The sequence below is a fragment of the Choloepus didactylus genome, chromosome 16 (assembly GCF_015220235.1).
Source record: "Choloepus didactylus isolate mChoDid1 chromosome 16, mChoDid1.pri, whole genome shotgun sequence".
Lineage (NCBI taxonomy): Eukaryota > Metazoa > Chordata > Mammalia > Pilosa > Megalonychidae > Choloepus > Choloepus didactylus.
The window spans coordinates 38693053-38716060 of record NC_051322.1 but is presented as its reverse complement, the minus strand read 5'-3'; the positions used below and the strand labels follow the sequence as shown (position 1 = coordinate 38716060).

Below are 23008 nucleotides of genomic sequence, written 5' to 3'. Positions count from 1 at the left end.
CTCTGAAATATTGTCCAACCAGACGTTTGGAGCTCCTATCTTTAGAATGAAATCTCTTGTTGTCTATAGAAATTAAATTTATTATTAGTAGTAATAGTCTAATAATCTAATACATTTTAAATATTAAACTAATTTTTTTTTTATGTTTCATGGTTTATTGAGCATGGGATGTTAGCAAAACATTGTCAGGATGTGGGGTAAATAAACATGAAGTTCATGTGTTTTAGCAAAGTATTCCTGGTTCTTAATTTAACTTCTTGATACATTACTTCTTAGAACATATGGTACAGTTCTGAAGTTTGATCCACGTGTGTTATTATTCGGCACCCTGGTAGACTCAGTGCAGAACACACAGGTGGTGTGCCCCTCAGAATAGGAGCTAATGCCCACAGTGTTCATGCAAGACAGTGTGTGGTTAAAAAGACAGCCATGCTCTGCCGTTGAAGGTAGAATCCCATGTGGGCTAGCAGTGTTTCAGCATGGCTGGAAAAGGTTTTTTTCAGAGCAAGTAGATGTCTGGTTTTGGCATTCTGCCACATTGAAACCAACTTTTTAATGGTATAATTTAGTGTCTTTTTGGGGATGTGGATATACAGACACACATTCATATACACAAACACTTATGTAGTTAATACTTTTTATTCTGGAAAATTTCAAACCTATAAAAGTAGAAAGAGTAATATAATAAACTTCCTGTTTCCATCAACTAGCTTCAATAGTTACTTACCCTCTTTTATCTATACCCACCATTATTTGGAAGCAAATTCTAGACGTATTTATATTTTCACATCTCTTTTTTAAACATATCTATGGCACCGTCATCAAATCTAAAACAGTGAACAGAAATTGCTTAATTGTATCATAGGTCCTTAAACTGGAATCAGGAAATCTACAAAACCCTGATACTGTGTGCAAAATTTTGTATGTCTTAAACTTTTCCCCAGAGATGGAGCCCAAATTAGATATTTGGAAGTGGCCTGTACTTCCAAAAAAGTTTTCAAACCACAAAATTAGATCTAGAAAGTCAACATGTATGGTGAATCCCACTTTTCTTGGTAAGGAAAATTGTCTAGTATTTTCCATGCCTCTGTAAAAAGGAAATTAGAGAGAAAGCAAATTCCCATTTAGAGGGAGGTTCATGTCCTCCTCCTCCTCCTGTTTGCCAACTCGTCTTTGCCTTATAAATGTATTATATTTGCAAGCATGTAGAATATTACATGTTTGAATATTTTTAGTTTGTATTTTTTAAATTGTAATACTTCTTAATAAAATAAATAAACAAAGTAAAACAATTAGAGGAAGATAATGGCTTTTTTTTTTTTTTAATTTAAAAGCCCTAAACAGCTGTGTAGAAAGTAGGTTGAAGAAAATACTTCATGTTGAGCATTGAGCAAAGTTAATGGCTCAGTAACATGAATAGGCTTTTTTTTTTTCCCCTTTTAATGAAAAGATACTCTTTAAGATTAGGAGAAGTCATTTGTAGTCGATTTTTTATACTCCGCACTTTAGTTTTTAAATTTTGAATTTATTACCAGTTCATCAAAGCAGAAGAAAAGCTTCCTATAATGAGTGAGGGCAAACTTTAAGCATATGAGGTAAATCCATCATTCTTTATAAACATTTGCTTTAAAGAAATATACTGTAAACTTGGAAAAGAAATTATACTATAAAAATTATTTGCTATCCATATTTTTGCATTTTCCACAAGTATTTTTGAATATTAACAGTTAAGTGTTTTTGTGTAGTATGAGTGTGAGATGCCAAATTATTGACATCTGTTTGGTTTCTAAGTTTCTGATAGTAGTGCTAGTTCTAATAAAGACTGATTCATCCAAAATTTATCCCAGTCTATCCTGTGTTAAGCTATGCTCTCCTATAATAAGAGATTCCATGGTGAAGGAAACCTGTACTTTCTTTAATTACTTTTAAGGTAAAGTTATCAGTTTTAGCATAAGATTACTGCAGATTTCCAAGTTTCTATATGAGTATTATTCTGTAGGCAAATAGCTTAAATTTATTTTAAAAATTGATATTCTACCTTGTCCCATAAAGGATTTAAAGTGGTTTTTGAGAGACAGGTGTAAAAGTAGTTTAATGTAATTTAAAAATTAGGAAGTCAGACTTTGATTGCATTAATCAGACCAAGATGTTAGTACAAGGGTTTGTGGCAGAGCAGGGTGTTGGGGGGTGGGGCCCACAGTAATGTCAAGATTCAGGCTTTAAGGTCTTGCAAGGTTTTGAAAGTTGCCAGGTGAATTTAGTTTAATGGAGTTGGGGAGGGAGAGAACAAAATGGTGTTCAGAATACAGAGCTTTGTTATGCCTGACTAGATCTTTCCATGCATTCTGTAATATTTAGGGAAGTTTCCAAACTTTTTAATCTGTAGAATCATTTTGAAGAACTTCGTAGAAGAAAAGGTTTTAATGAGTTCTTGAATTTTCCTTGAAATTGATAGCACGCATCTTTAATTTTCCTGGAGGTCCTTAAATTCATATAGTAGATATATACTAAAATGATTTGTCATTTCAGTTTTTGAAAATTCTCTTCAATTTTTTTTTACTGATGCAGATGTATTTGACTTAGATGGTTTGGGATAGGCCCCTTTGAGAATAATTTTATCTAAACAACAGCTTTTTTCCCTAATTTTTCAATGTGTCTGCCATGTATTACGTTGTATATTGCTTGTATAGTATTCCTTTGGGATTATAAAAGCCATCTGCTGTTTAAGGGAATTGTAATTATCAAGTGAATCCAGTGTGAATTTTAAATGCAGAAGAAAATTTTCCAAGATGAATAGAGGGCAAAAACAAGAGATGTGCTGTCATTACTATATTAAGAACAAACATTTTTAGTGAGATAATATATGCAAACATGTTCTAAAAACATAACGCACAAATAACTAGGTATTGTCAATACTGATGGAATGACTTGAGGCACAGAAAAACCTGACATTAAAAAAGTTACATATCTGTCTAGAGCGTGCTGGTAATTTTGTGTTCTGAAGGTTGTAGGTTATTTACTTTGACCTCTGTTTGTAAGGTTTGTTTTCTCCCTGTTTTATTGATGCACTGCTGTACATTATAGGACATCAGTAGTGTTTTAAGGGTAATAAGAATAATTCTGATTTTCTTTCTTCATTGTGTAAAATTATGATTTCAAGAATATTGAAATAAAAAATTCATTTGGGAGGGGCGGGGCAAGATGGCAGACTGGTGAGCTGTATGTTTTAGTTACTCCTCCAGGAAAGTAGGTAAAAAGCCAGGAACTGCGTGGACTGGACACCACAGAGCAATCTGTCTTTGGGCATACTTCATACAACACTCATGAAAACGTGGAACTGCTGAGATCAGCGAAATCTGTAAGTTTTTGCGGCCAGGGGACCCGCGCCCCTCCCTGCCAGGCTCAGTCCCGGGGGAGGAGGGGCTGTCAGCTCCAGGAAGGAGAAGGGAGAATTGCAGTGGCTGCTCTCATCGGAAACTCATTCTACTGATTCAAACTCCAACCATAGATAGACTGAGACCAGACACCAGAGACTCTGAGAGCAGCCAGCCCAGCAGAGAGGAGACGGGCATAGAAGGAAAACAACACGAGAAGCTCCAAAGTAAAAGCAGAGGATTTTTGGAGTTCTGGTGAACACAGAAAGGGGAAGGGCGGAGATCAGGCCTTGAGGCGCATATGCAAATCCCGAAGCAAGGCTGATCTCTCTGCCCAGGGCACCTTTCCTTAATGACCCTGGTTGCTTTGTCTATTAGCATTTCAATAACCCATTAGATCTCTGAGGAGGGCCGTTTTTTTTTTTTTTTTTTTTTTAAATCCTTTTTGCTTTTTCTAAAACAATTACTCTAAGAAGCTCAATACAGAAAGCTTCAAAGAATTGAAATTTGGGCACGTCAAGTCAAGAGCAGAAATAAGAGAGCTCTGAGACAAAAGGCAATAATCCAGTGGCTGAGAAAATTTACTAAACAACACAACTTCCCAAGAAAAGGGGGGTGTCCGCTCACAGCCACCATCCTGGTGGACAGGAAGCACTCCTGCCCATCGCCAGCCCCATAGCCCAGAGCTGCCCCAGACAACCCAGTGTGACGGAAGTGCTTCAAATAACAGGCACACACCACAAAACTGGGCGTGGACATTAGCCTTCCCTGCAACCTCAGCTGAATGTCCCAGAGCTGGGAAGGGGGAGCAGTGTGAATTAACAGAGCCCCATTCAGCCATCATTTGAGCAGACTGGGAGCCTCCCAACACAGCCCAGCAGCCCAGAACTGCCCTGGGGGGACGGCACTCACCTGTGACATAGCACAGTCATCCCTCAACAGAGGACCCGGGGTGCACAGCCTGGAAGAGGGGCCCACTTGCAAGTCTCAGGAGCCATACGCCAATACCAAAGACTTGTGGGTCAGTGGCAGAGACAAACTGTGGCAGGACTGACCTGAAGGATTAGACTATTGCAGTAGCTTTAAAACTCTAGGATCATCAGGGAGATTTGATTGTTAGGGCCACCCCCCCTCCCCGACTGCCCAGAAACACGCCCCACATACAGGGCAGGCAACACCAACTACACACGCAAGCTTGGGACACCAATTGGGCCCCACAAGACTCACTCCCCCCACTCACCAAAAAGGCTAAGCAGGGGAGATCTGGCTTGTGGAGAACAGGTGGCTCGTGGACGCCACCTGCTGGTTAGTTAGAGAAAGTGTACTCCACGAAGCTGTAGATCTGATAAACTAGAGATGAGGACTTCAACTGGTCTACAAACCCTAAAAGAACCCTATCAAGGACAGCAAATGCCACGAGGCCAAAAACAACAGAAAATTATAAAGCATATGAAAAAACCAGACGATATGGATAACCCAAGCCCAAGCACCCAAATCAAAAGACCAGAAGAGACACACCTAGAGCAGCTACTCAAAGAACTAAAGATGAACAATGAGACCCTAGTACGGGATATGAAGGAAATCAAGAAGACCCTAGAAGAGCATAAAGAAGACATTGCAAGACTAAATAAAAAAATGGATGATCTTATGGAAATTAAAGAAACTGTTGACCAAATTAAAAAGATTCTGGACACTCATAGTACAAGACTAGAGGAAGTTGAACAACGAATCAGTGACCTGGAAGATGACAGAATGGAAAATGAAAGCATAAAAGAAAGAATGGGGAAAAAAATTGAAAAACTCGAAATGGACCTCAGGGATATGATAGATAATATGAAGCGTCCGAATATAAGACTCATTGGTGTCCCAGAAGGGGAAGAAAAGGGTAAAGGTCTAGGAAGAGTATTCAAAGAAATTGTTGGGGAAAACTTCCCAAATCTTCTAAACAACATAAATACACAAATCATAAATGCTCAGCGAACTCCAAATAGAATAAATCCAAAAAAACCCACTCCGAGACATATACTGATCACACTGTCAAACATAGAAGAGAAGGAGCAAGTTCTGAAAGCAGCAAGAGAAAAGCAATTCACCACATACAAAGGAAACAGCATAAGACTAAGTAGTGACTACTCAGCAGCCACCATGGAGGCGAGAAGGCAATGGCACGATATATTTAAAATTCTGAGAGAGAGGAATTTCCAGCCAAGAATACTTTATCCAGCAAAGCTCTCCCTCAAATTTGAAGGAGAGCTTAAATTTTTCACAGACAAAGAAATGCTGAGAGAATTTGCTAACAAGAGACCTGCCCTACTGGAGATACTAAAGGGAGCCCTACAGACAGAGAAACAAAGACAGGACAGAGAGACTTGGAGAAAGGTTCAGTACTAAAGAGATTCGGTATGGGTACAATAAAGGATATTAATAGAGAGAGGGAAAAATATGGCAAACATAACCCAAAGGATAAGATGGCCGATTCAAGAAATGCCTTCACGGTTTTAACGTTGAATGTAAATGGATTAAACTCCCCAATTAAAAGATATAGATTCGCAGAATGGATCAAAAAAAATGAACCATCAATATGTTGCATACAAGAGACTCATCTTAGACACAGGGACACAAAGAAATTGAAAGTGAAAGGATGGAAAAAAATATTTCATGCAAGCTACAGCCAAAAGAAAGCAGGGGTAGCAATATTAATCTCAGATAAAATAGACTTCAAATGCAGGGATGTTTTGAGAGACAAAGAAGGCCACTACATACTAATAAAAGGGGCAATTCAGCAAGAAGAAATAACAATCGTAAATGTCTATGCACCCAATCAAGGTGCCACAAAATACATGAGAGAAACATTGGCAAAACTAAAGGAAGCAATTGATGTTTCCACAATAATTGTGGGAGACTTCAACACATCACTCTCTCCTATAGATAGATCAACCAGACAGAAGACCAATAAGGAAATTGAAAACCTAAACAATCTGATAAATGAATTAGATTTAACAGACATCTACAGGACATTACATCCCAAATCACCAGGATACACATACTTTTCTAGTGCTCACGGAACTTTCTCCAGAATAGATCATATGCTGGGACATAAAACAAGCCTCAATAAATTTAAAAAGATTGAAATTATTCAAAGCACATTCTCTGACCACAATGGAATACAATTAGAAGTCAATAACCATCAGAGACTTAGAAAATTCACAAATACCTGGAGGTTAAACAACACACTCCTAAACAATCAGTGGGTTAAAGAAGAAATAGCAAGAGAAATTGCTAAATATATAGAGACGAATGAAAATGAGAACACAACATACCAAAACCTATGGGATGCAGCAAAAGCAGTGCTAAGGGGGAAATTTATAGCACTAAACGCATATATTAAAAAGGAAGAAAGAGCCAAAATCAAAGAACTAATGGATCAACTGAAGAAGCTAGAAAATGAACAGCAAACCAATCCTAAACCAAGTAGAAGAAAAGAAATAACAAGGAGTAAAGCAGAAATAAATGACATAGAGAACAAAAAAACAATAGAAAGGATAAATATCACCAAAAGTTGGTTCTTTGAGAAGATCAACAAGATTGACAAGCCCCTAGCTAGACTGACAAAATCAAAAAGAGAGAAGACCCATATAAACAAAATAATGAATGAAAAAGGTGACATAACTGCAGATCCTGAAGAAATTAAAAAAATTATAAGAGGATATTATGAACAACTGTATGGCAACAAACTGGATAATGTAGAAGAAATGGACAATTTCCTGGAAACATATGAACAACCTAGACTGACCAGAGAAGAAATAGAAGACCTCAACCAACCCATCACAAGCAAAGAGATCCAATCAGTCATCAAAAATCTTCCCACAAATAAATGCCCAGGGCCAGATGGCTTCACAGGGGAATTCTACCAAACTTTCCAGAAAGAACTGACACCAATCTTACTCAAACTCTTTCAAAACATTGAAAAAAATGGAACACTACCTAACTCATTTTATGAAGCTAACATCAATCTAATACCAAAACCAGGCAAAGATGCTACAAAAAAGGAAAACTACCGGCCAATCTCCCTAATGAATATAGATGCAAAAATCCTCAACAAAATACTTGCAAATCGAATCCAAAGACACATTAAAAAAATCATACACCATGACCAAGTGGGGTTCATTCCAGGCATGCAAGGATGGTTCAACATCAGAAAAACAATCAATGTATTACAACACATTAAAAACTCGAAAGGGAAAAATCAATTGATCATCTCAATAGATGCTGAAAAAGCATTTGACAAAATCCAACATCCCTTTTTGATAAAAACACTTCAAAAGGTAGGAATTGAAGGAAACTTCCTCAACATGATAAAGAGCATATATGAAAAACCCACAGCCAGCATAGTACTCAATGGCGAGAGACTGAAAGCCTTCCCTCTAAGATCAGGAACAAGACAAGGATGCCCGCTGTCACCACTGTTATTCAACATTGTGCTGGAAGTGCTAGCCAGGGCAATCCGGCAAGACAAAGAAATAAAAGGCATCCAAATTGGAAAAGAAGAAGTAAAACTGTCATTGTTTGCAGATGATATGATCTTATATCTAGAAAACCCTGAGAAATCAACGATACACCTACTAGAGCTAATAAACAAATTTAGCAAAGTAGCGGGATACAAGATTAATGCACATAAGTCAGTAATGTTTCTATATGCTAGAAATCAACAAACTGAAGAGACACTCAAGAAAAAGATACCATTTTCAATAGCAACTAAAAAAATCAAGTACCTAGGAATCAACTTAACCAAAGATGTAAAAGACCTATACAAAGAAAACTACATAACTCTACTAAAAGAAATAGAAGGGGACCTTAAAAGATGGAAAAATATTCCATGTTCATGGATAGGAAGGCTAAATGTCATTAAGATGTCAATTCTACCCAAACTCATCTACAGATTCAATGCAATCCCAATCAAAATTCCAACAACCTACTTTGCAGACTTGGAAAAGCTAGTTATCAAATTTATTTGGAAAGGGAAGATGCCTCGAATTGCTAAAGACACTCTAAAAAAGAAAAACGAAGTGGGAGGACTTACACTCCCTGACTTTGAAGCTTATTATAAAGCCACAGTTGCCAAGACAGCATGGTACTGGCACAAAGATAGACATATAGATCAATGGAATCGAATTGAGAATTCAGAGATAGATCCTCAGATCTATGGCCGACTGATCTTTGATAAGGCCCCCAAAGTCACCGAACTGAGCCATAATGGTCTTTTCAACAAATGGGGCTGGGAGAGTTGGATATCCATATCCAAAGGAATGAAAGAGGACCCCTACCTCACCCCCTACACAAAAATTAACTCAAAATGGACCAAAGATCTCAATATAAAAGAAAGTACCATAAAACTCCTAGAAGATAATGTAGGAAAACATCTTCAAGACCTTGTATTAGGAGGCCACTTCCTAGACTTTACACCCAAAGCACAAGCAACAAAAGAGAAAATAGATAAATGGGAACTCCTCAAGCTTAGAAGTTTCTGCACCTCAAAGGAATTTCTCAAAAAGGTAAAGAGGCAGCCAACTCAATGGGAAAAAATTTTTGGAAACCATGTATCTGACAAAGGACTGATATCTTGCATATACAAAGAAATCCTACAACTCAATGACAATAGTACAGACAGCCCAATTATAAAATGGGCAAAAGATATGAAAAGACAGTTCTCTGAAGAGGAAATACAAATGACCAAGAAACACATGAAAAAATGTTCAGCTTCACTAGCTATTAGAGAGATGCAAATTAAGACCACAATGAGATACCATCTAACACCGGTTAGAATGGCTGCCATTAAACAAACAGGAAACTACAAATGCTGGAGGGGATGTGGAGAAATTGGAACTCTTATTCATTGTTGGTGGGACTGTATAATGGTTCAGCCACTCTGGAAGTCAGTCTGGTAGTTCCTTAGAAAACTAGATATAGAGCTACCATTCGATCCAGCGATTGCACTCCTCGGTATATACCCGGAAGATCGGAAAGCAGTGACACGAACAGATATCTGCACGCCAATGTTCATAGCAGCATTATTCACAATTGCCAAGAGATGGAAACAACCCAAATGTCCTTCAACAGATGAGTGGATAAATAAAATGTGGTATATACACACGATGGAATACTACGCGGCAGTAAGAAGGAACGATCTGGTGAAACATATGACAACATGGATGAACCTTGAAGACATAATGCTGAGCGAAATAAGCCAGACACAAAAAGAGAAATATTATATGCTACCACTAATGTGAACTTTGAAAAATGTAAAACAAATGGTTTATAATGTAGAATGTAGGGGAACTAGCAGTAGAGAGCAATTAAGGAAGGGGGAACAATAATCCAGGAAGAATAGATAAGCTATTTAACGTTCTGGGGATGCCCAGAAATGACTATGGTCTGTTAATTTCTGATGGTTGTAGTAGGAACAAGTTCACTGAAATGTTGCTATATTATGTAACTTTCTTGGGGTAAAGTAGGAACATGTTGGAAGTTAAGCAGTTATCTTAGGTTAGTTGTCTTTTTCTTACTCCCTTGCTATGGTCTCTTTGAAATGCTCTTTTATTGTATGTTTGTTTTCTTTTTAACTTTTTTTTTCATACAGGTGATTTGAAAAAAGAAGGGAAAGTTAAAAAAAAAAAAAAAAAAAAAAAAAAAAAAAAAAAAAAAAGAAAAAAGACAAACAAGGGGAAAAAAAAAAAAAAAAGATGTAGTGCCCCCTTGAGGAGCCTGTGGAGAATGCAGGGGTATTCGCCTACCCCACCTCCATGGTTGCTAACATGACCACAGACATAGGGGACTGGTGGTTTGATGGGTTGAGCCCTCTACCATAAGTTTTACCCTTGGGAAGACGGTTGCTGCAAAGGAGAGGCTAGGCCTCCCTGTATTTGTGCCTAAGAGTCTCCTCCTGAATGCCTCTTTGTTGCTCAGATGTGGCCCTCTCTCTCTGGCTAAGCCAACTTGAAAGGTGAAATCACTGCCCTCCCCCCTACGTGGGATCAGACACCCAGGGAAGTGAATCTCCCTGGCAACGTGGAATATGACTCCCAGGGAGGAATGTAGACCTGGCACCGTGGGACGGAGAACATCTTCTTGACCAAAAGGGGGATGTGAAAGGAAATGAAATAAGCTTCAGTGGCAGAGAGATTCCAAAAGGAGCCGAGAGGTCACTCTGGTGGGCACTCTTATGCACACTTTAGACAACCCTTTTTAGGTTCTAAAGAATTGGGGTAGCTGGTGGTGGATACCTGAAACTATCAAACTACAACCCAGAACCCATGAATCTCGAAGACAGTTGTATAAAAATGTAGCTTATGAGGGGTGACAATGGGATTGGGAAAGCCATAAGGACCAAACACCACTTTGTCTAGTTTATGGATGGATGTGTAGAAAAGTAGGGGAAGGAAACAAACAGACAAAGGTACCCAGTGTTCTTTTTTACTTCAATTGCTCTTTTTCACTCTAATTATTATTCTTGTTATTTTTGTGTGTGTGCTAATGAAGGTGTCAGGGATTGATTTAGGTGATGAATGTACAACTATGTAATGGTACTGTAAACAATCGAAAGTACAATTTGTTTTGTATGACTGCGTGGTATGTGAATATATCTCAATAAAATGATGATTTAAAAAAAAAAAAATTCATTTGGGTTCAAAAAGTTCTAATATTTAAATGTTCTCCAGATGTTTATTAGGCATTAACATGTTCCCTTGTGTCTTAGTGAAATTGTTTGAGTTTCTTGATTAAAGGTTTTACTAATGTTATTTTTCATGTGTTCTATTTAAAAATTTTTTTCTTATGTGTTCCCCGTTTAAAATTAAAGTTGATTATATAAAAATTCAAGCAATTGGGACATTGTTTCTTTAACGTAATCTTTTGGGGGCATTTTTCTGTGGCCAAACTTTGTATGGTTTGTTAATTTAAAAGAAGGTTGTTTGTATGTGATTAAACTGACTTCATTTTCATAGCTGGAATGAATGGCTCAAGTTGCCCGTGAAGTACCCTGACCTGCCCAGGAATGCCCAGGTGGCCCTGACCATATGGGATGTGTATGGACCAGGAAAAGCAGTGCCTGTGGGAGGAACAACAGTGTCACTCTTTGGAAAATATGGGTGAGCATTTTATTTGGCTTATTTATAGGAGTGGTGTAGTTTTCTGACACTTTTCTTTTCTGGAGGGCTTTCACAGTTTATGCCCACTCTTGTTCTCTATGTATTAGGAGTTGAAACCAGTTTGGCATGTGTGATTCAGTAATTCCTGAGTCTGAATTTGACATTATTTCCTATGGGATATGCAGATGGAGTGATTAAGAAGCACAATTTATATTACTCTTCTGTTAGTGTTTGGTAATGTGATTTTTAAGCAAAGTATCAGTCATTGAGAACTAGAACCTTGCTTTTAGGGGAAAAAGAGACTATTTGGCATACACTATAACTGCTTTGTTATTGGCATACACTATAACTTCTTTGTTATAGTGTTTTTCCACTCTGTCATAGTAGTGACAGAAAGTACTGATGGATAAACAGGATTAAAAACATTAGTTTGCTAATTATGGTGATGATTTTAATAGAAAAGTTAATTCATTAAAAAAATTACAAATAAAGGCAGTTTATGGTTAAAAAAAAATCTTGCAGTACTGAAAGTTACAATCTCTCTATCCCTAATCTCCTGAGACAGAAGTTTCACTCTTTATCGTGAGAGAAATGATATTTTCTTTTTCTTCCTGCATTTATTGGGTTTTTCCTATAAAGAATTTGGTACTTCATGAAGTAGTTACCCTGATATACAGTTCATGTAGGAAATAGCAGATAAATGTTTGATTTTTTTTCCCTTTACCAATTTTAAGAATAATGTGTAATTCAGAGGTAAAAATTGATGTTTTTGTTTTTACAATGAACTTTTAGATTTGAACATTTTTGATGTGTTAGAATCCATTGCTGCCTTTACCCTTTGTGAAGTCCCATTTTTAGTCATTAGGAGCCCTTTCATGTAGGCTTTATACCCTTTTTGACAGTACCTCAGTAGTCATTGTTAGCTTTTTTTTTTTAATTAGGATTTATTCACACACCGTAGTCATCCAAAGTATACAATCAGTTGTTCACATTACCATCACATAGTTGTTCATTCAGCACCCCGATCCATTTTTTGATCATTTCCCTTGTACCAGAAAAAGTGAAAATAAGAAAAAAACAAGAGTAAAAAAGGAACACCCAAATAGACCCTCCCCTCCTACCCTATTTTTCCTTTAGTTTTTTGCCCCCGTTTTTCTACTCATCCATCCATACAGTGGATAAAAGGGAGTATGATCCAGAAGGCTTTCACAATCACATTGTCACCCCTTGTAAGCTACATTGTTATACAATCGTCTTCAAGATTCAAAGCTACTGGGTTGTAGTTTGATAGTTTCAGGTATTTACTACTAGCTATTCCAATTCATTAAAACCTAAAAAGAGTTATCTATATAGTGTTTAAGAGTGCCCACCAGAGTGACCGCTCAACTCCAGTTGGAATCTCTCAGCCACTGAAACTTCATTTCATTTCATTTCACATCCCCCTTTTGGTCAAGAAGATGTTCTCCATCCCATGATGCCGGGTCTAGATTCCTCCCCAGGGGTCATATCCTGCATTGCCAGGGAGATTTACTCCCCTGCGTGTCAGATCCCACGTAGAGAGGAGGACAGTGGTTTCACCTGCCAAGTTAGCTAGAGAGAGAGGGCCACATCCGAGCAACAAGGCATTTGGGGGGAGACTCTTAGGCAGAATTATAAGCAGGTCTAGCCTCTCCTTTGCAGTAACAGGCTTATTAAGGGCAAGTCCCATGAACGAGGGTTCGGCACATCAAACCGCCAATCCTCAATGTTTGTGAGAATATCGGCAACCATCCAGGTGAGGAAGCCCAACACCTTTGCATTTTCCCCCAGCTCTTCAGGGGGCTCTGCATATTTTTTTTCATTGTTTTTTTTTTTTTAATTTATCAAAAAATGAAAAAAAAAAAAGACAATAAAAAAAATTTCAAATAAAACCAAAAGAAAGGAATGAGAAAAAACAAATAATCTAAAATAACTACATTACTTCTAACATGTTCCTACTCTACCCCAAGAAAATATACAGACTAGAACCCAGCAAAGAAATAAGAAAAACAGATAACCTCAGATAACTACATTTCTGTGAACTTGTTCCTACCATACCCACCAGAAATTAACAAACCATAGTCACTTCCTGAGCATTCCCAGAACATTAAATTTACCCACAATAACATATCTGTTCTGATTAGATTATCGTTCCCCCTTCACTAATTGCTATCTATCGCTAGGTCCTCTACCTTCTACATTATAAACCATTTATTTTACATTTGTCAGTGTTCACGTTAGTGGTAACATATAATATTTCTCTTTCTGTGCCTGGCTTATTTTGCTCAGCATTTTATCTTCAAGGTTCATCCATGTTGTCATATGTTTCACGACATCGTTCCTTCTTACTGCTGCGTAGTAGTTCATCGTGTGTATATACCACATTTTATTTATCCACTCATCTGTTGAAGGACATTTGGGTTGTTTCCATCTCTTGGCAATTGTGAATATTGCTGCTATGAACATTGGCTTGCAGATATCTGTTCATGTCACTGCTTTCAGATCTTCTGTGTATATACTGAGAAGTGTGATTGCTGGATCGAAGGGTAACTCTGTATCTAGTTTTCTAAGGAACTGCCAGACTGTCTTTGAGAGTGGCTGAACCATTACATAGTCCCCACCAACAATGAATAGGAGTTCCAATTTCTCCACATCCTCTCCAGCATTTGTAGTTACCTGTTTGTTTAATGGCAGCTATTCTGTGAGATGGTATCTCATTGTGGTTTTAATTTGCATCTCCTAATAGCTAGTGAAGCTGAACATTTTTTCATGTGTGTTTTTGGCCATTTGTATTTCCTCCTCAGAAAACTGCCTTTTCATATCTTTTGCCCATTTTATAATTGGGCTGTCTGTACTATTGTCATTGAGTTGTAGGATTTCTTTATATGTCAGATACATGGTTTCCAAATATTTTTTCCCATTGAGTTGGCTGCCTCTTCACCTTTTTGACAAATTCCTTTGAGGTACAGAAACTTCTCAGTTTGAGGAGCTCCCATTTATCTATTTTTTCTTTTGTTGCTTGTGTTTTGGGTGTAAGGTCTGGGAAGTGACCGCCTAATACAAGGTCTTGAAGAAGTTTCCCTACATTATCTTCTAGGAGTTTTATAGTACTGTCTCTTATGTTGAGGTCTTTAACCCATTTTGAATTAATATTTGTGTAGGGTGTGAGGTAGGGGTCTTCTTTCATTGTTCTGGATATGGATATCCAACTCTTCCAGCCCCATTTGTTGAAAAGACTGTTATGTCCCAGCTCAGTGGCTTTGGGGGCCTTATCAAAGATCAGTTGACCATAGATCTGGGGGTTTTATCTCTGAATTCTCAATTAGATTGCATTGATCAATATGTCTGTCTTTGTGCCAATACCAAGCTGTTTTGACTGCTGTGGCTTTATAGTAAGCTTCAAAGTCAGGAAGTTTAAGTCCTCCAGCTTCGTTTTTCTTTTTTTAGTATGTTTTTAGCAATTTGAGGATCTTTCACTTCCAAGTAAATTTCATAACTAGCTTTCCATGTCCATAAAGTAGGTTGTTGGAATAATGATTGGACTTGCAATGAATCTATAGAAGAGTTTGGGTAGGATTGACATCTTACTGATATTTAACCTTCCTTTCCATGAACGTGGAATATTTTTCCATCGTTTTAGGTGCCTTTCTATTTCTTTTAGTAAAGTTATGTAGTTTTCTTTGTATATGGCTTTTATATCTTTGGTTAAATTTATTCCTAGGTACATGATTTGTTTAGTTGCTATTGAAAATGGTATCTTTTTCTTCAGTGTCTCTTCAGGTAGGTCATTTCTAGTGTACAGGAACATTACTGACTTATGTGCATTAATCTTGTATCCTGCTACTATGCTAAATTTGTTTATTAGCTCTAGTGGCTGTGTCATCGATTTCTCAGGGTTTTCCAGATACAAGATCCATATCATCTGCAAATAATGACAGTTTTACTTCTTCCTTTCCAATTTGGATGCCTTTTATTTCTTTATCTTGCCAGATTGCCCTTGCTAGCACTTCTAGCACAATGTTGAACAACAGTGGTGACAGCAGGCATCCTTGTCTTGTTCCTGATCTAAGAGGGAAGGCTTTCAGTCTCTTGCCATTGAGTACTATGCTGGCTGTGGGTTTTTCACATATGCTGTTTGTCATATTGTGGAAGTTTCCTTCAATTCCTACCTTTTGAAGTGCTTTTTTTTTCTTTAATTGAGATTGCTCACAAACCATACAATTATCCAAAGATCAAAGGTATGCAATCAATTGCCCATGGTACCATCATACAGCTGTGCATCCATCACCACAATATTTTTTTCAATTTTTAGAACATTTTCATTACTCCAGAAAAGAAATAAAGACAAAAGAAGGAAACTCCTATCGTCCCATACCCCTAACACCCCCCCATTACTGAATCATAGTATAGGTATAGTACATTTGTTACTGTTGATGAAAGAATGTTAAAATACTACTAACATAGGTGTCCCGCTATTATTAACTATAATTTTTTTCCTATGTGCCCCACTATTATTAACTTCTGGTTATAGTATCATACATTTGTCCTAGTTCATGAGAAAGATTTCTAATATTTGTACAGTTAATCACAGACATTGTCCACCACAAATTTCACTGTTTTATACATTCCCATCTTTTAACCTCCAACATTCCTTCTGGGGACTTATGTGACTCTGAGCTTCCTCTTTCTACGACCTTCACACACCATTCAGCACTGTTAGTTATTCTCACAACGTGCCACCATCACCTATGTACATTTCCAAGCATTTAAGTTCACCTTAGTTGAACATTCTCCTCATAATAAGCAACTGCTCCCTGTTCTTTAGCGTCATTCTACATCCTGATAACTTACATTTCATGTCTATGAGTTTTCGTATTATAATTAGTTCATATCAGTGAGACTGCAATGTTTGTCCTTATGTGTCTGTCTTATTTCACTCAATATAGTGCCCCCAGGTTTCTTCTTCAACCCATTTTTTTAAGACAGTTTTGTTCACACACCATACATTCTGTCCTAAGTAAACAATCGATGATTCCCTGTATATTCACATATTTATGTATTCACCACCATCACCACTATCTATATAAGGACATCTCCATTTCTTCCAAAAGGAGGAGGAAGAGTCAAAGAACATAGAGAGACAAGAGAAAAAGAAAAGAAGAGAGAAACAAAACAAAACAAAACATGACAGCTGTGAAGCAACAAAAGGAAAGATAGCATTAAACTAAAGTAGAATAAAGAGTCAGAAAATGTCACGAATGCCAAATCCCATACCCTTCCCCTGTGTCCCCCCCCATATTAGCTTTGGTATATTGCCTATGTTATATTAAAGAAACACTGTTTCTGTTAACTGTAGTCTAGTTTGCATTGATGGTATTTTCCCCCAATCCCACCCCATTTCTAAGACCTTGCAATGTTGACGTTAATATGTTCTCCCTCAAGTAAAAACATATTTGTACTTTTTATCACAATTATTGAGCACCCGAAGTTTCACTGAGTTATACAGTCCCAGTCTTTATCTTTCCTGTTTCCTTCTGGTGTTCCACATGCTCCTAACTTTCCTCTTTCAACCATACTTACAGTCATCTTTGTTCAGTGTACTTACATTGCTGTGCTGTTGTCTCCCAAAATTGTGTTCCAAACCTCTCACTCCTGTCTTTTCTGTCTGTAGTGCTCCCTTTAGTGTGTCCTGTAGAGCAGGTATCTTATTCACAAACTCTGTCGTCGTCTGTTTGTCAGAGAATATTTTAAGCTCTCAAGCCTCATATTTGTAGGACAGTTTTGCCGGACATATGATTCTTGGGTGGTGGTTTTTCTGTTTCAGTATCTTAAATATATCCGCACATAGTCTTATCAAGCTTCCTTTGTATATGATGGATACTTTGTACGTGATGGATTAGCAGAATCTCTCAGCATTTGTTTGTCTGTGAAAAATTTAAGCTCTCCCTCAAATTTGAAGGAGAGTTTTGCTGGATGAAGTATTCTTTGTTGGAAATTTTTCTCTCAGAATTTTAAATATGTCATGCCACTGCCTTCTGGCCTCCATGGTGGCCGCTGAGTAGTCACTACTTAGCCTTACGTTGTTTCCTTTGTATGTGATGAATTGCTTTTCTCTTGCTGCTCTCAGAACTTGCTCCTTCTCTTCAGTATTTGACAGTCTGATCAGAATATGTCTTGGAGTGGGTTTATTTGGATTTATTCTATTTGGAGTTCACTGGGCATTCATGCTTTGTGTATTTATATTGTGTAGAAGGTTTGGGAAGTTTTCCCCAACAATTTCTTTGAATACTCTTTCTAGACCTTTACCCTTCTCTTCCCCTTCTGGGACACCAATGAGTCTTAAATTTGGATGTTTTATTTCATCTATCTTAACCCTGAGATCCATTTCGATTTTTTTTCCCCATTCTTTCTTTTTTTCTTTCATTTTCTGTTCTGTGGTCCTCGAGGAGGCTAAGTTGTTGTTCAGCTTCCTCTAATCTTGTATTATGAGTATTCAGAGTCTTTTTAATTTGGCCTACAGTTTCTTTAATTTCCATAAGATCTTCTATTTTTTTATTTACTCTTGCAATTTCTTCTTTATGCTCTTCTAGGCTCTTCTTTATGTCTTTTATATCCTGTGCCATGCTCTTTTTCATGTCCTTTATATCCTGTGCCATGCTCTCGTTGCCTGCCTGTAGTTCTTTTGATTAATTGCGCCAAGTACTGTGTCTCTTCTGATCTTTTGATTTGGGTGTTTGGGTTTGGGTTCTCCATATCGTCTGGTTTTATCATCTGCTTTAAGGTTTTCTGTTGTTTTTGGCCTCTTGGCATTTGCTTTGCTTGATCTCTAATATGTCAGAACTGCAGCTTGGTGGCGTACACTTTCTCTATCTAACCAGCAGATGGCATCCATGAGTCACCTATTCCCCTCAAGTCAGTTCTCCCCAACTTTGTCTTTGTAGTGTGTGGGGATCTGATGCTTGTGGGGTCCAATGGGTGCACTTAATTTGGGTGTGTTGTCGGTGCTGTCTGCTCTGAATGAGGGGCGTGTGGCTGAGCAGTTAGGGAGGACGGGCAGCTTTAATAATCAAACCTCCTAGGTGTTCCCAGAGATTTAAGGCTGTTCTCTGCCACTGACCCACCAGTCCTTGGAATTGGCATAGGATTTCCGAGTGGTTCCCCCTTCCCTGTTGTGCTCTTCCAGGACCTCTGCTGAGGGAGGGCTGTGCCATGTCACTAATGCGTGCCAGCCTCTAGGGAAGCCCTGGGTCGCCGGGCTGTGCAGGGGTGTTCCCAGCCCGCTTCAAAGATGGTTGAATGGGGCGCATTAACTTCCCCCTTTCTGCACAGCACCACCCTCCCAGCTCCAGGACAATCAGCCGTGGGTGTATTAAAGGCCACTGTCCACAGCCAACACTGTGCCATGTGCGCGGTGCTGTGGGAAAGACTCCCCATCACACTGGGCTTCCCAGCATGACTCTGGGCTGTCGGTCCGGCCCTGGGAAGGAACGTCCCCCGCTTACTGGAGAGATGGCTGCAAGTCGTGTGGTCCTTTCTCCCTTTGGCTCCGCTTTGCTCCCCTGGGCCTGAGACAGTCAGCAGCAGGTGTGGGAAGGGGTATCCTCCATGCCAGACACTGAGGCGTTAGCCCAGCCTGCTCCCGCCGTGCTTCAGTGTGGGGCTCTCCCCATCGTATCTGCAGCTGCTCCCAGACTTTTTTTTTTTTTTTTTAAAAGAACTAGTCCGTCTCCAAACGCCAACCCACCGTTTCCCCACACTGCAGCGTGACTGAGGGACTTTCAGCCGACTCACTCGCTCGTTTCAGAATGCAGGCTCCTGGTTTCACCAAATGCACGGTCCCTGTAGATTTAGCAGACCTTGTCTGGCTGGTGCTACTCTGGAACTGGTGTTCTGGGTCACTTTTTGGTTTTTATCTAGCATTTTTCAGAGGTGTTTTTTTGCCCTGTCTCACCTAGCCGCCATCTTAGGTTCTCCTCCTCTGTATTGTTTTTTTATTTTCTGTCTCATTAGTTCTGCTTTAATCCTTGTTATGTCTTTTCTTCCACGTAGTTTAAGATTAGTTTGCTGTTCATTTTCTAGCTTCTTCAGTTGCTCCATTAGTTCTTGATTTTAGCTCTTTCTTCCTTTTTAGTGTATGCATTTAGAGCTATAAATTCCCCCTCAGTACCGCTTTTGCTGCATCCCATAGGTTTTGATATGTTGTGTTCTCATTTTCATTTGTTGCTGTATATTTAGCAATTTCTCTTGCTATTTCTTCCTTAACCCACTGATTGTTTAGGAGTGTGTTGCTTAACCGCTAGATATTTTTGAATTTTCTAAGTCTCTGATGGTTATTGACTTCTAATTGTATTCCGTTGTGATCAGACAATGTGCTTTGAATAATTACAATTTTTTTTTAAGTTTATTGAGGCTTGTTTTATGTCCCAATATATCTGTTCTGGGGAAAGTTTCGTAAGCACCAGAGAAGAATGTGTATCCTGGTGATTAGGGATGTAATGTTCTATATATGTCTGTTAATTCAAATTCATTTATCAGGTTCTTTAGTTTTTCACTCTCCTTTTTGGTCTTCTGTCTGGTTGATCCATCTATAGGAGAGAGTGATGTATTGAAGTCTCCCACAGTTACTGTGGAAACATCTGTTGATTTCTTTAGTTTTCCCAATGTTTCTCTCATGTGCTTTCGGGCACCTTGATTGGGTACATAAACATTAACGATTGTTATTGCTTCTTGTTGAATTGTCCCTTTTATTAGTATGCAGTGGCCTTCTTTGTCTCTCATAACATCCTTGCATTTAAAGTCTGTTTTATCTGAGATTAATATCGCTACTCCTGCTGTCTTGTGGCTGTCGCTTGCATGAAATGTTTTTCCATCCTTTCATTTTAATTTCTTTGTGTCCCTGTGTCTAAGATGAGTCTCTTGTATGCAACATATTGATGGTTTGTATTTTTTAATCCATTTATCAATCTATATCTTTTAATTGGGGAGTTTAATCCGTTTACATTCAGTGTTATTACTGTGAAGGCATTGCTTGAATCAGCCATCCTATCCTTTGGTTTATATTTGTCAGATATATTTTTCCCCTCTCTCTCTTAATGTCCTTTAATGTACCCTTACTGAATTGCTTTATTTCAGAACCTTTTTCCACACCTCTCTTTCCTTTATTTGTTTCTCTTTCTGTAGGGCTCCCATTAGTATCTCATGTCGGGCAGGTCTCTTGTTAGCAAATTCTCAGCATTTGTTTTTCTGTTAAAAATTTAAGCTCTCAGTGTATAACTGTATGATCATACTGTGAACAGTTGATTGTATACCATGGATGATTGTATGGTGTGTGAATATATTTCAATAAAACTGAATTAAAAAAAAAAATTTAAGCTCTTCTTCAAACTTGAAGGAGAGCTTTGCTAGATAAAGAATTCTTGGTTGGCAAGTTTTCTTTTTCAAAATTTTAAATATGTCATGCTACTGCCTTCTTGCCTCCTTGGTGGCCGCTGAGTAGTCAGAGCTTAGTCTTATGCTGTTATCCTTGTAAGTGGTGAATTGCTTATCTCTTGCTGCTTTCGGAACTTGCTCTTTCTCTTCAGCCTTTGACAGTCTGATCAGAATATATCTCAAAATGACTTTATTTGGATTTATGCTATTTGGAGTTCATTGGGCATCTATGATTTGTGTATTTATGTTGTTTTGAAGGTTTGGAAGTTTTCCCCTACAATTTCTTTGACTGTTCTTCCTAGACCTTTGCCCTACTCTTCCCCTTCTGGAACACCAATTATTCTTATATTCGTGTGCTTTATGTTGTCCATCATATCCCTGAGATCCATTTTGATTTTTTCCCCCATTCTTTCTTTTGTTGTCTCACTTTCCATTCTGTCCTCTTTGAGCTTGCTGATTTTCTGCTCAGCTTCCTCTAATCTAGTACTGTGAGTATCCAGAATCTTTTTAATTTGATCAGCATTTTCTTTTATTTCCATGACTTCATCTATTTTTTTATTTACTCTTGCAAATTCTTTTTTATGCTCTTCTTTTTCTTCTTCATGTCCTTTATATCCTGTGCCATGATTTCGTTGTTTGTCTTTAGTTCTTTGATTAATTGCTCCAAGTACTGTGTCTTCTCTGATCTTTTGATTTGGGTGTTTGGATTTGGGTTATCCATATTTTCTGGTTTCTTCATATGCTTTAAATTTTTCTGTTGTTTTTGGCCTCTTGGCATTTGCTTATCTTCATAGGGTTCTTTTAGGATATGGAGGCTTATTTGAACAATTATCTCTAATTTGTCAGAGCTATAGCTTGGTGGAGTGCACTTTCTCTGACTAACCAGCAGGTGGCGTCTGCGAGCCACCTGTTCCCTTCAAGCCAGTTCTCCCCAACTTTGTCTTTGTGATGAGTGGGTGTCTGAATCCTGTGGGGGTCCAATTGGTGCACTAAATTTCCCTCTGTAGTTGTGTGCTCCCTGCTCTGAATCTAGGGTGTGTGTCTGAGCGGTTAGGAAGGGAGGGCGGCTTTAATAATCAAATCTCCCAGGTGTTCCTGGAGACTTAAAGCTGTTGTAGGAGTCCAAACCTTCAGTTCAGTCTCTCAACTGTCTATCTCTGCCGTGGACTCACAAGTCCCTGGTATTGTATGATCCCTGGGACTTCCTTGCAGGTCTGTCTTCTAAGCTGTGTTTCCCTAAGCTGAGGGAAGACTGTGCTACGTCCCAGGTGAGCACAGTCCCCAAGGGAAGCTCTGGGCTGCGGCGCTGTGCAGGGCTGTTCCCAGCCTGCTGAAATGATGGCTGTATGGGGTGTGGTAATTTCCCCCCTTTCACAGACCTCCGCCTTCCTAGCTCTGGGATGATTAGCTGTGGGCGTGTGAAAGGCTGTCGTTCACGCCAGATCCTGAGGCGTTTGCATGGGTCGTGGGAAGCACTTCCCACCGTGCTGGGCTGTGCAGCATAGCTCTCGGCTTGGTGCCGTGTGCAGGGGCATTCCCAGCCTGCTGAAAAGATGGCTGTACGGGGCTTGGTAATTTTCCCCTTTCACAGACATGTGCCTTCCTAGTTCTGCGCCAATTAGCTGCGGGTGTGCGAAAAGCTATAGTCCATGCCAGATACCGAGGCCTGTGCACAGGTTGTGGGAAGCACATCCCTCTGCACTGGGCTGTGCAGCATAGCTCTGGGCTGCGGCACCCTGCAGGGGCATTCCCAGCCTGCTGAAAAGATGGCTGTATGGGGCATGGTAATTTTCCCCTTTCACAGACCTCTGCCTTCCTAGTTCCTGGACGGTTAGCTGCGGGTATGCAAAAGGCTATCGTCCATGGCAGATACTGAGGCGTGTGCACGGGTTGTGGGAAGCCCTTCCTGCCACACTCAACTGTGTGGCTCTTGCTGCTGGCTCTGCAGCCGCTTTTGGGTTTTTAAACTACTCCGTCTCCAAACGCCAACCCTTGGTTTCTCTTGACCACAGCATGGCTGCCAGTTCTCCAGCGGCTCACTCA

General features: G+C 39.0%; 1 protein-coding gene across 3 annotated transcripts in view; it reads left to right on the top strand.

Annotated features, from left to right (window-relative positions):
- Positions 1-23008, top strand: part of PIK3C3 (phosphatidylinositol 3-kinase catalytic subunit type 3) — a 200428-nt gene that overhangs the window by 5028 nt on the left and 172392 nt on the right. For all 3 annotated transcript variants that reach the window (XM_037805813.1, XM_037805812.1, XM_037805814.1), the window contains exon 3: positions 11375-11518. In XM_037805813.1, the coding sequence (XP_037661741.1) occupies positions 11375-11518 (144 nt within the window). The remainder of the gene's footprint in view (positions 1-11374; positions 11519-23008) is intronic.